Source organism: Muscardinus avellanarius, assembly GCF_963383645.1.
Source record: "Muscardinus avellanarius genome assembly, chromosome: 14".
Classification (NCBI taxonomy): Eukaryota; Metazoa; Chordata; class Mammalia; order Rodentia; family Gliridae; genus Muscardinus; species Muscardinus avellanarius.
The window spans coordinates 17,306,197-17,319,668 of record NC_137800.1 but is presented as its reverse complement, the minus strand read 5'-3'; the positions used below and the strand labels follow the sequence as shown (position 1 = coordinate 17,319,668).

The following is a 13,472-nucleotide window of genomic DNA, read 5'->3' as shown; positions in this document are numbered from 1 at the left end:
AATGATCCTTGCCTGAAACAAAAAAGTAAACAATTTAAGAACCAGTTTTGGCTATATAAGGGGACTAGCTCTTGTCCTTTACATGACAGAACCCTAGTGATAAAACGCCTCAGAAATGCATGAAGATAATCTATCCTTAGAGAAAAGATCAAGGAATAGTCAGAGTAGAAAACAAAAGTCTGAAGTCAAAGGAAAAAAAAAAAGATCCCAGAAAAAGAGGGTGATCCAGAGGGTTCAGTGCAGTGGAACAAAAATGCAGTGGAACAAAAAATAAAGTCTGAATTGTGTCCACTGACTTTGGTTATCATTGTTGTTATGGTTAGATACAGATGTCCCCTGAAGAGCTCATGTATTAAGGTTCAGGGTTGATGTAATTAAGTCACGAGGGTGGTAATCTTGTCAGTAGATAACTCCATTGTGATGGGTTTGCCATGGCCTGGGAGGTAACTTATGCCAATGGTACGTGATTGGGGAAGGGTTGTTCTTGGGGGTGAGATCTTAGGAACTTTGCCTCTGTCTTTGAATGGCCTTGCTTTCTCTTTCCCATCACCATGTCCTGAGCTCTGCAAACCCTGGTTGTACATGAACTATCCCCAAGAACTCCAAAAAATAGTGATCCAATAAATCCTCCTTTCTCTAAATTGTGTGGTCAGTTTTCTTGTATTATAGAAGTAAGAATGTTAACTAAGACATAAGTCATGGGAGAATTATTTTTGAGGAGTCCATATTTAAAGAGAAAGCTAGAGGACAATAAATGTGCCTTATTCTTGGAGAAGTTATCCAGGAAAGAAAAGGTTGCTAGAGAAGCATGTGTAAGGGGGTTACTTTGAGAAAGAGATGAGCAATTTTGTTTGGGTTTTTATTTTAGTACTGAGCCAAGAAAAATAACACCAGTGTGAGTTGTTGAATAAACAAATGTTACAGTTATCTTATCATTGCTAAGAAACCTCAATAAATCTGGTGGACTACAACAACTCATAGAGTTTGTGTTCCTGGGTTGAGTGGAGAGTTCAGGTTGATGGCTGCCCCAACCCCATGGTGTTTGGGGCCATAGCTGGGAAATCTCAGTGCACTCGGTTGACTCAAAGCCTGGTGTTAAATTTAGAGAATCTGCTGCCCAAATCAAGGATGTGAACGTTAGGAGGTAAATCCATGATAGATTTGGCTCAACTGAAAAAGGAGGACTTCATGGAGACAGGGGGTGTGGTGGGTGCTGGGAGAGAGGAGTGAACTTTCACAATAGTCTAGAAGAGGAGAAGAATTGGGAGTCACTCAAGCCCAAGCATTTCTGCATAATAGTCAAGGCTCAACTTGTGGTTTAAATTTGTAGTTGCAATGTTCTGTGCAGCTGAGTTGTCTTCACCCACAAGCCAGGTTAGTGGGGAGCAGTGGCTAAGAGATTGCCTGAGTCTGACGGCATAGGAGCATACTATTGGCATCCTTGGATATTTGAATATTTTTCTAAAAGTATATGAGTCTATATGTATAGATGTATATGGAAGAAACAATAGCTAGACCTTAACCAAAGCAATGAAGAGAGAAAACTGAGCAAGATAATATTCGAGAACACTGAATATCTTGTTAAAGTATGCTTAAGGAATCTCTCCTCTCTCTTGGGGAGAAATTGTGCTATCACAGTTTTATATCCCATCTCAAGGCTGATTTACTGATATTGGCTACTCAAGGCACTGTGTTGTGAAGGAGCCTTAATATCAAGCCTGAGACTGTGTGGGTGGCGGGCAGGCTAGGGGGTGAGACGGGTAATTAGAACTGTATGTCTCAGATGGAGGATACAGTGCCAGCATCCAGACCTTCCATCTCACCAGCTCTTCCTACCCTTTCTCTCTGACAGGAGACACAAAGGGAAAAGTAATAATTATTATCCAAAGCAATAATGGTTAACAATGGCTAATCTCTTTATTTCATAATGTTACATTTTGGTAACTTACCTTGCTTTTCTTTTGAATATCTTAAGATTGCCTGATAATATTAATCTTGAAAATAAATTTTTTGATATTTACTAGATTATTTGAAAACCTTAGTTTTCTAGATTATTATTCTCACAGGGCTAAAAAGAAGAGCCAAAGTACGTAACCCTTGTAAGTAAATGAAAACTTGATTGCCATGTATTCCGATTTCACATCAAGACCAAATCTACAAGTAGTATTTGACGTCTTCTGTACTTGGGAGATAATTGAATTGCTTGTCTAGGTTATTTGTTTATTCACATTTTAATTAAACTGTTACTTCTTTCTGCTAGTCAGTTTTCTCAAAAGGACAAGTGAATAAAATGATTGTGTTGATGACTTGATTGCTCTGAACAATCTAATCTAAACTATTTACCCCTGTATTTCCTTGGTCCTAAGATGTGGACTTTTGGTGTACCATTGCTTTATTGAAAGCATTTTTTCATAAAAAAAATCCTTGAGACCAATGATCTTCCAAGTTTGGTATTTAAAATTATTATCTCAAGAATGCAACTTTATACATTTGCCCCAGGAGAACACTTCCTAAAAACTGAATTAATGAAAGGAAAAAGTACAACGGCCATATTAGTGCCTGCCCTCTTGCAGATGTGTCTTTATTAGCATTCTCAGAAAACATGAAAAGTAAATTACTTGAGTCCAAATTATATTCTCAAATCCAAAATACTTACTGATATAACAAAATCTTTACAGTAATAATTTAATTCTTAGTAGAGAATTAAATTAATTTGTTATTCTTTTGCCAGGCTAAAGCTAACCAATATGATGAACAAAACTTCATAGGAAAGTTCCTTCGAAAAATATTATGAGACTTAAGGGAACTGAGCTGACAGAGAATGATCAGAAACCTAATAAACATAAAGAGTATGTTATTTTTCTTTAAAAGAATTTAAATTCCTAAATTGTGCCTTATTATGTTCTTACTTGGTCCGTTCATGCTTGCCGTGTGTGTGTGTGTGTGTGTGTGTGTGTGTGTGTGTGTGTGTGTGTGTGATTTATATTAGAGTCTCTCATTCTACCTTAACCATTAGTGGGTTTTTAAAAGTATACTCATCTAGTATTGTTACATATTCATAGTACAGTTATAGCCTAATCATAGCTCTTTAATTCTTGATGACACTCTTTTTCCAAATAGGTACAGTGACAAATATTGTAGAATATTTTCCTAGAAATAACCCTCAGGGATTGTGTACTTCACTATATCTATATTAAAAATACTGAGCTTAACTAATTTTCATTCAGGATAACAATCAGAAAAATAAAATATTTTTAAACTATGTAAAGTTTAGGCAATTCCATTTGTTTTGGAATTTTATTTTGTTCTTGGTTTGAAGACAGAAGGCGACCAGGGTTTTTTGTCCCCAAATCTTCCTGCATATTTTAGGCATATCTTTATGAGAAAGGCTTTATTTCTTTACTGCTGGGGAAGAAGTTCTCTTTCATCCTCCACATCAGGAAATCATTTGGGCAGATGTGTGTTGTTATATAACTTTGTCTTTCAAGCTAGAACACATCCATGGCCAACATCTCAGATCCACGTGCCAGTAATTAGCCTGAATCATGGACAACAGGTTGGGTTTTTACCATGGATGTCTCCTGTGCATATTCTTTTCTTTTCTTCATAATATCCCCTGCTTTAGTAGATTAGGAACTTGCACTAACTATTGATGACTACCAGGGAAAAAAATGCTTCTTCGAGCTCCTCCTCCTAAGCAAACTAACTAACTTAAAAAATCTAGGTCCTTGGAACAAATCTAACTCAATGTATTTTCTCAGTGGAAAAAAAAAAAAAAAAAAGAAGGGTTAAAAAGCTAGACATCCGAGATTTGCTACTTTGGCTTTTTTTGTGTGTTTGTTTTTTCCTTACGTCTTCTTTTTGTTCTCTGTCCAGCTGAAGGAAGTAACTTCTGGGCGCCGGCGTGAGAAATATTCAACCATCCCCAAAAGAAAGCAAAAAAACCTATTAGTGGCGTGGATGCGGTGAATTGCCTTTTTCAAAACTGTCCATACAGAACCTCTCCTTCGCAGCGGGAGCCAGTGCGCCGAGTCCCGCTTTGACCACAAGGTGGCAGTAACCCGCAAACAAAGGGCTCCTCGGTGGCTGTGACTTTCCCAAGCCCGGGGAAGTCGCCCGCGGTGCGCGAGTGGGGTCTGCGGCGGGGAGGAGGCCCCTTCCCTCTGCACCGTGCGGCTGTGTGTGGCAGAGTGTGGCTTGGGTTTGGTTGCGTTTTCTTTCCAGAATTCCTAGGCAAAGCACCACGGAGGTGTGCGGTGCACCCAAGGTGAGCTGCTGGGGCGGGGGGGGGGGGGGCTCGGCGCGCTTCGCGGGGCGCCGTCACGTGACCCGCGGCGAGGTGGAGTTCGGCTTTAAGGGGGCGTCTCTTCCCATCTTCCTCAATCTTTGGCATCTGAGCCGGAGCGATAGCAGCGGATCTTTCTTTCCCTCTCTTCTCCCTTCATCCTCTCCAGGAGCAGGGGCGAAAAAAGACGAATTCAGCAGAAGGTAAGTTTCGAGTTGATGCTTTTTAAGGGACTTTGGAGAAAGCTCTCAGGGATGGAGCGAGGGATGAGAAAGGAAGGGAAAAGATGCGATGCCCAAAAACTCGTTGTGGGGGACCGAGGTGGGGTCGGAGGAGCTTCTGGCCTCGCTGCCCAGCGCGGGCAGGTGGCAGGATGGATGCTCGGGGTGAGCCGAGCGCTCCGGGACTCCTGCCGGCGATGTGGGGACCAGGCTTTCGAAAGGAGGGAGCACTGTACCCGGAGTTCGTGCATCCACATCCCTCGGGCTGAGGGGTTCTGGATGGGGACCCAAGTTTTCCTGGGCTCCGACTCTCTTAGGACCAAGAGGGTGGGAAGATGCCCTTGTCGATCTTCGGTACGCTTAGCTCTAGCATTTTGGGGAGCTGGACGGAGCTGCTGCCGCGGGCGGCGGTGCAGGGCTGGGGGGCGGTGGGCTTGGGGAGCCTCCGCCTGGCCCCCGTCCCGCCGCACTGGTCCTATGGGCCCCCGGCGGGCGGAGGCGCGGACCCCAGCCTCTGCCCCGCTGGTGTGGGCTGGAATATCGAGCCTGGATACCCACTGTGATCTCTGGCCCTTCAGTGTGTCCCTGGAGACACCATGAACCCTATCCTTCTCTTTAGGAGTTTTAATCATCGATCTGATGATTAAATAATGATGAAGGATGCTGGATTGGGAGATTAAGGTTGGATTCGGGGTGGAGGTGGCTTACTAGGGTGTCCTGTTGGTCCCGGGTGGACTGGAGAGAGGCCACTGTTGGAAGGACAGATGTTATGTTAAGGAGAGAGAATTGAACTCAAGTCGGAGCTGTGCCTGTGTGTACATGCTTGCATATGTGTGTGTAGGGGGGGGGTCAGGAATGCAAGAAATCCGGATCATATTAGCCTAGTTACACAAGATCAAAAAGGGTGGGCGAGGAAGCGTGCGGACAGAAATTTTGACTGAACACATACACATCCCATTTCTCTCTGGGGTAGCTCTTGGAGTACAGGAACACCGAGGAAAGGAGAGGGGGGCATTTCCAGGTTCTACTTTTCTTTTGAGCTGTCAGTGATTTGCGGGGCCCTCCACGATCCATGAAGAAAGCCCAACTCTGGGAGATACATACAGAGGCAGGCAGAAGACAGGGCTCTCCTGTCTGTGAAGACTGGAGCCCAGAACAGTAGCTTTCAGTCCCAGGACCCTGAGCCGGTTCTCTGGTGAAGAGAGAGAGAGAGAGAGTAGAAATCTGTTGGACCCAATTCCCCAACAATGGCTATAAATTGGTGCTTTTTGTGGCTACTGCCTTATTAGTTTTCCCTTACTGTTTTAAGGCAGCTGTCTGTTAAGCCCTCTCCAGGCTCAGGGAAGGAAGAGAATTATGTAACTCTTTTAGATAAGCTAGCCATAACTTTGAGAGGCTGTATGTAACAAGGCTGACATTTCTTTTCCAAAACAAGTGAGGTGAACAGACAACCCTGGGTATTTGAATGATGTCTGCAGCAGGTTGTGTCCAGAGAGCTGTGTTTTCAGGTAGAAACAGCATTGCTGAGAGCAGGCAGTGAAAAGCCAGCATTTTAAGTGGAAGGAAATACAGGAAATTTCCCTCTACAAGGGGCCTAATTTGCCAGCTGGTCATGTATGTAGTTTCTTTGCTTGGTCTCTAAATATACATTGCAGCTCTACTGAGATACAACAATTGCTAATTTTCTTTCATTGTCTGTAGTTGTGTAGCTTATCTTACAGACATATATCCGAATAGTAAATGTCACATTGTCATCTTTTGCCAAGAGAAGGTGTGTAAATTCTTTTGGTATAGTTAGCACAATATTCTTTCTTGAAATTACCCTCAGGTGAACTTGAAAATATACATTTTATCCAACATAGAACTGCTTTAGATAAGTGAAATGACTGCCAACTCTACACTTTGCCAAATAAGCTTGGAAACAAAATTTTCTTTTTGTTTTAAATAAGCTTTGCATTTTCTGTATAGCTAAATTAACCTCTACTTAGTAGCAAAACTGCTATTCCTCCTAGGGCATGCCTATCAAACATAATTTCAGTGGTAGCATAGTAGAGCTTCAGGATGTTTACCTGCACTCACTTTAAGAACTCTGTAGCCCATACACTGAAATAATTTAATAAGTAATTTAGTAAGTATTTGCATGAATTCCCATAACTGTCAGAGTAAGCCAGTGGGTATAAAATTTTTATTTTCTTCCTTTCCACTGCAAAACCTTGGGCTGTACACTCACTATCTGCTACCTGACCAATCTCCCTACTTCCTCCCTTCCCCTTCCTAAGTGTACTGAAAGCAGCAGCTAGAGTAATACTTTTAAATAAAAAAAATCATTTAACTTTGCGTGTTTACCAAAGTCTCTCCATATGCTCTTCATCGCTCAGAATAAAAGGCAAATATGGCTTCATTAGAATAAGACCCTACATGGTCTGTACCCCCGTCTTTAGTCATCTCAATAAATTTCCTACTCATTTTTGTCCCTTATGTATCCCTCTTCTGATTGCTGTTTAGAAGCCAGGTGTACTCCAGCCTTAGAGATTTTATATTCCACATGGGATGTACCCCCCGTGATAGGTTTTAATTCACCTGCCATCTTCTCAGACCGTCAGAGGCCTTCTCTCACCACCTAGTAATAAACTGCAGTTCCCTACGATCCCAGTCGCTTTCCTCTGCTTTATTGTTCTTCATAGCACTTAATATCAAATAGTATACTATATCCTTTATTTATTTTGCTTGTCTTTCTTTGCCCACGAACTTGAAGTGTGATGATAGGGTCACTGTTCTCTCTACTAAATCCATACCAGATACAAAATGTGTTAAATAAATATTTGTTGCATGAAGAATTTGTTTCAGGAAGAATTCCCCCTTTTTTATAGAAAGTGTAGCATTTTCCCTTTTCTTCTCGACCTAGATGGATAACTGGTATCATTAGCATTCATTCTGCATGTTAAAGGACTAGGGGAAATGGAGCCATTAATCTAATATTAGTTTACACAAAAACCTCCTATTCCAACCAGGGTGTGTGTGTGTGTGTGTGTGTGTGTGTGTGTGTGTGTGTGTGTATATGTATATATATATATATATATATATATATATATATACACATATACATATACGTATACATATATATATATGTATATTAGAAAGAGTCAACATACTCTTACTCTTAATGTAATATTTTTTAGGTACTATGAAATGTATACAATGTTTACTTCCAGGATGTTACATTAAAATTATTGGGAGCCAATTAAAGTTTCAAAGAACTAAATGGTGCTTTGAAAGTTGGGTAGAATTTGGGTTGATGATAAGAAAGAGAACATCCGGAAAGAGGAATGGCAGGGGTGGAGATACTGAGCTCGCCTTGGTAGACCACAATGCTGCCTAGAACACAGCATTCAAATTGGGGTCATTAGAGCAGAGAGGCAAAGGAAGGCACAACATATGGGTCTTTAAGCATCCGGCTGAGCACTGCACTCAGTAGTCACACCTTGCGGATGTCCTACCAGGATCCTCCTTCACCCAGTGAACCTTGGTGACAAGGAGCCATGAGAAGCCAGAAGATAAGGAGGTCACGCTTTGTTACTCTGCTACTGTTATTTTAAATAGGAAAGAACAACTCATAAGTAATGTTAAAAATCTCTAGAGTGACTAGACAGCGAAGGATGCTGCTACATTTTCTTGAGTTTTCTTAAGAAAGTAAGAGATTTCAAACAAACTTTAAAATGATTACCTGCGCCAGGCGTGGTGGCGCACGCTTGTAATCCCCACGCTTGGGAGGCTGAGACAGGAGGATCGCACGGGTTTGAAGCCAGCCTCAGCTACTTGGTGAGGCTCTCAGCAACTTAGTGAGACCCTGTTCCTAAACAAAATATAAAATAGGTTTGGGAGTATAGCCCGGAGGTAGAAAGCCTCTGGGTTCCACCCCCAGGACCACAAAAATAAATAAATAAATAAATAAATAAATAAATAAATAAATAAATAAAATGATTACCTGCTTCTTCAAGGTTTGATCTTGTACCCTGACATAAACTGGTCATTCTCTCTGCCTTTGGAATTCTTGAGAGGAAAAGTATAATTACCCCATAAATATTAGGGGGTCTCTTCAGGTCCCCTTCACAGAGGAAGAAAGAGCCATATTTCTAATGAGGTTCACCCTCAGAATCATTCCATGGTTTTACTCAGCAATAGCGACCTTAATTTTTACTCTTCAGTTTTATAAAGTTAAATTGTGATTTCATGCATGATAAAAAAAACACCCCATATTCTAGAAAGCAAAAACACTGATGGAAGATTTATGAGAGGCATCATATAAAAGACAAACACATTTCATTAAAATTTTTATTTTCCTTTCAATGGAAGTAAATCTATACAAAAGTCTTCATTGTTCTCACAGAAGAAATAAATAAAAATGCAATTTAATTTATTAATATAGAAACAGTGGGCTGTTAATTAACCTAAGAAATCCCATCTCAGATGTTTACTTAATAATCTGCAGAAAATCAGAGTTATTTTTAAGACACTTTTAATTTCTACATGATTATCATCTAAGATTTGTCTTGGCAGTAAAAGATGAATATTTTTATTATAAAATGCTGTGAAAAAATTACAATTAAAATTCGAACCCTTGCATTGGAAGGGTCTAGTGAGAAAGGATTCTTACAAGGTTAACAAGTTAGAAATCCTTCAGGCCGGGCATGGGGGCGCACGCTTGTAACCCCCGTGCTTGGGAGGCAGAGACAGGAGGATCGCGCTGGCTTCTTAGGAGACCCTGTCTCCAAATAAAAATGTAAAAAATAGGTCTGGGAGTGTAGTCCAGAAGTAGAAGGGCTTCTGGGAAACCCAGTACCACCAAAAAGAAAAGAAGAAAAAAAAAAGAAATCCTTCAAACATTTCTGACATATCAACGAAAATCACAGTCTTAAATTTAGTCTTTTTCACAATATGAAAACTCCTTCAAAGTGGTGTTTCATGTAGAGCTTGTAAACTGCTGCGCATGGAGCAGTTGTCACAATGGCAGATAGTTTATTCAATTTGATTGAACTTTCATTCCTCATAATGATGCAATTAAGCCGAGCATGGTGGCACACTCTTGTAATCCCAGATCCTCCCTCTTGGGATGGCTGAGACAGGAGGATCGCAGGTTCAAGGCCAGCCTCAGCTACTTAGTGAGGCCCTCTGTAACTTAGTGAGACCCTGTTTCAAAATAAATTATAAAAATTAGGGCTGAGGGTATAGCTCGAAGGTAGAATGCCCCTAGGTTCAATCTCCAATACCAATAAGTAAATAAATACATAAATAATGATGTAATTAAAAATAATGTGTATCCCTTGGTCCTACTTCTTAGTTAGACATAATTTTCTAAGCCTTGTTCCCTGTATTCTATATTAAACCATTAAAATATGAGATGACATCTCTACCATTTCTAAGTATTTTTTGTGTTAAATGTCATATGGTCTTTAATGGTTGTTCTGTTTATGTTTTGCATTGGAGATTGAACCCAGGAGCATTCTACTTCCAGGCTACACCCCCAACCCTTTTTATTTTCTGTTTTGAAACAGGATCTTGGTAAGTTGTTCAGGGATCTAAGTTACTGAGGCTGGCCTCAAACCTGCAATCCTTCTGTCTCAACCTCCCGAATACTGGGATTATTCACATGTGCCATTAATGGCCAAATTAATTAATTTTTTTTTTTGGTGGTACTGGGGTTCCTGGAAGCCCTTCTACCTCCGGGCTATACTCCCAGACCTATTTTTACATTTTCATTTTGGAAACAGGGTCTCCTAAGCCAGCGCGCGCGGCTGGCTTCGAACCTGCACGATCCTCCTGTCTCCGCCTCCCAAGCGCGGGGATTACAAGTGTGTGCCACCACGCCCGGCAATTTTTTTTTATGTTTCACTGTATTAACCATTTTCTCTGGAATATACTAGTGGTAAGCAATGTCTGCCTTAAGCACTCCAGCGTATGTTGGGCTATTCTTACAGCTTGACCTCTATGCTAATTCTTCCATTACTGTGTGTAAGGATATAATGCATATTTTTGCTTTGTTTCATATCTTTTGTTTTAATTTTGCATATTAAAATTGTTTCTTAAGCATTCACATTCTTACAGTTTTTAGGAATGTGCTGATAATATTGTGTGTGTGTGTGTGTATATATATATATATATCTTACTAACTTGTAGACCACTGAAACTAAGTATGCAAGTCCAACAAAAAAATTCATGATTTCTTTAAAATCTCAAAATGATGGCATCCATTCTGCTATTTAGAAATATCACATTTTGTTTACTTCAGTGCCTTTACATTAAACAAGTTCTGTGAATCAGAATTTACTTTGCCTGCCCTCCATAAAATTAGTAATGCAATTGGTCATTTTCTTTTTATAGATTGTTCAGTTTGAGGGAATGAAGAATTCAGAATAACTGTGGCAAATGGATTCCAGTATAGGCATAAGAAGAAGCTGACTTTCAAAGAAGCTTTGAAGAACCATACAATCCATTTGCTTAGCCTGTGACAACCAAACCAGCCAAAATGAATTCAACGTTGTTTTCCCCGGCTGAAAATCACTCTATTCACTACAATTTGTCAGAGGAGAATTCCCCGTTTTTGGCTTTTGAAAACGACGACTGCCACTTGCCGTTGGCTGTGATATTCACCTTAGCTCTCGCGTATGGAGCTGTGATCATCCTCGGGGTGTCCGGGAACCTGGCCTTGATCATCATCATCTTGAAGCAGAAGGAGATGAGAAACGTCACCAACATCCTGATTGTGAACCTGTCCTTCTCAGACCTGCTTGTCGCCATCATGTGTCTCCCCTTCACGTTCGTCTACACGCTAATGGACCACTGGGTCTTTGGCGAGACGATGTGCAAGCTGAATCCTTTCGTGCAGTGCGTGTCGATCACTGTGTCCATCTTCTCTCTGGTTCTCATCGCGGTGGAACGACACCAGCTGATAATCAACCCGCGGGGGTGGAGACCAAATAACAGACACGCTTACATAGGGATCACTGTCATTTGGCTCCTTGCCGTGGCGTCTTCTCTGCCCTTCCTCATCTACCAAGTTCTGACTGATGAGCCCTTCCAAAATGTGACGCTCGAAGCCTTCAAGGGCAAGTATGTGTGCTTCGATAAATTTCCGTCGGACTCTCATAGGTTGTCCTACACCACACTCCTCCTGGTGCTGCAGTACTTTGGCCCGCTCTGTTTTATATTTATATGCTACTTCAAGGTAAGAACAGCCTTTCCTTTCCTTCCCTGTCCGCCTTCTTTGCCCCGATGTTCTCGTGAAACAAGTGGCTCTGTCGCAACTGACTCTCTTTTCCTTTCACAGATATACGTTCGCTTAAAAAGGCGGAATAACATGATGGATAAGATGAGAGATAATAAGTACAGGTCGAGCGAAACCAAGAGGATCAACATCATGCTGTTGTCGATCGTGGTCGCCTTCGCCGTGTGCTGGCTGCCTCTCACCATCTTTAACACCGTGTTCGATTGGAACCATCAGATCATCGCCACCTGCAACCACAACCTGCTGTTCCTGCTCTGCCACCTCACGGCGATGATATCCACCTGCGTCAACCCCGTGTTCTATGGGTTCCTGAACAAAAACTTCCAGCGGGACTTGCAGTTCTTCTTTAACTTCTGTGATTTCCGGTCCCGGGATGATGATTATGAGACAATTGCCATGTCCACCATGCACACGGATGTCTCTAAGACTTCTTTGAAGCAAGCAAGCCCGGTCGCATTTAAAAAAATCAATAACGACGATAATGAAAAGATCTGACACCCGCTGGGAGCGGAGGGTCCCAGGTGACACCTGTCGGAAAGCAAACGCAACCTGCCACTTGCTCTCATTACCTGTGCTCCCTCGGAATGGAACTGAAATCACTTGAGAAAGCCCAAGATTTCCCTGTCTTGCATTTTATTGCTTTTGTTATACTTGTCTTGATTACATTTGAAACAAAATGTGTGGGGCTCTGGAATCTTCTGGCAATCCTTTTGACGTTGACCAGACTTCCTTGAAGGGCTTTTTCAGGGAATTTTGCATCTAAGATAGTGACTTTTAGAATGTATTTATTGGAATGAAATTCCCCTAAGAATTACTATGAACTGACTTCAGAAGTCATAGTCACTCATACTCTCATGACGCTGGGCTCTCAATTGATCGGGCCACCCTCCTTCAAGGACCCGCATCATTTTAGTCTGTTACAGAGGTGAGAGTAGGCAAAAGCTGCATTCAGAGTGTGGAGCCAAAGCGAGTCTGAAATTGTTCAGGAGTGATCTGCTTTTTCTTTTTCTTTTAAGAGAGGACTTAATTTGCTTCTCCTAATTAAGTATCACTTAAATTATGATAAAGTGCATAAAATGTTTTTCAGCTGTGAATATTATAGGGCATTTGGCTACCCACGAGTATTAAGTGAGAAAGCAGTTCCCTAATTTCAAAACTGTCCTGGAACCGGACAGCCAAAGCATTTCAGAGTAATTAGTTTAATGCATAAATGAGTATTGCTGCAAATAGTTAAATTATATTCATTTGAATTGATAATTGAGAGGTTTCTCATCCTATATGAACTGCTCAGTGTTTGTCAAGCTTTTCAGCATAAATATTTAACTCAAAAGGCATCTCCAGCTTACAGTATATACAAACACAAAATGTACTTTCGACACAGCAGTGCCTATACAATAACTCATTATTAACTTTCACTGCCAGTTCTTCAAAGCAGAGGATACCAAGGGACAATGTTAAAAGAATGTTTACCCCAGCTAGCAGAAATAAACACTAAAAGCTTCAGATAGCCCATGTTACTGTGTACAAACCGTGTGACTTGTGGAGTTTTATAAACCTTGCACCATATAGAGTACTGAGTAGCTGTGTGTTGTTAATACTTATTCATGTATCTTGTAATCATGATTAAGCCTCAGAGTCATTTGGAGAAAAGATGTTTTGAACAACAAGACTTCTCTTCAATGTA

The 13,472-nt window shown here is 41.1% G+C and overlaps 1 protein-coding gene across 1 annotated transcript; it reads left to right on the top strand.

The window, feature by feature from the left end:
* Positions 1–11,029: 11,029 nt before the first annotated feature.
* Positions 11,030–12,283, top strand: NPY1R (neuropeptide Y receptor Y1; the record flags this gene model as incomplete). The annotated part of the gene is made up of 2 exons (XM_080710576.1): positions 11,030–11,728; positions 11,831–12,283. 2 exons carry the CDS (start codon positions 11,030–11,032, stop codon positions 12,281–12,283), a joined length of 1,152 nt encoding a protein of 383 aa, XP_080566702.1.
* Between the last annotated feature and the right edge of the window lie 1,189 nt (positions 12,284–13,472).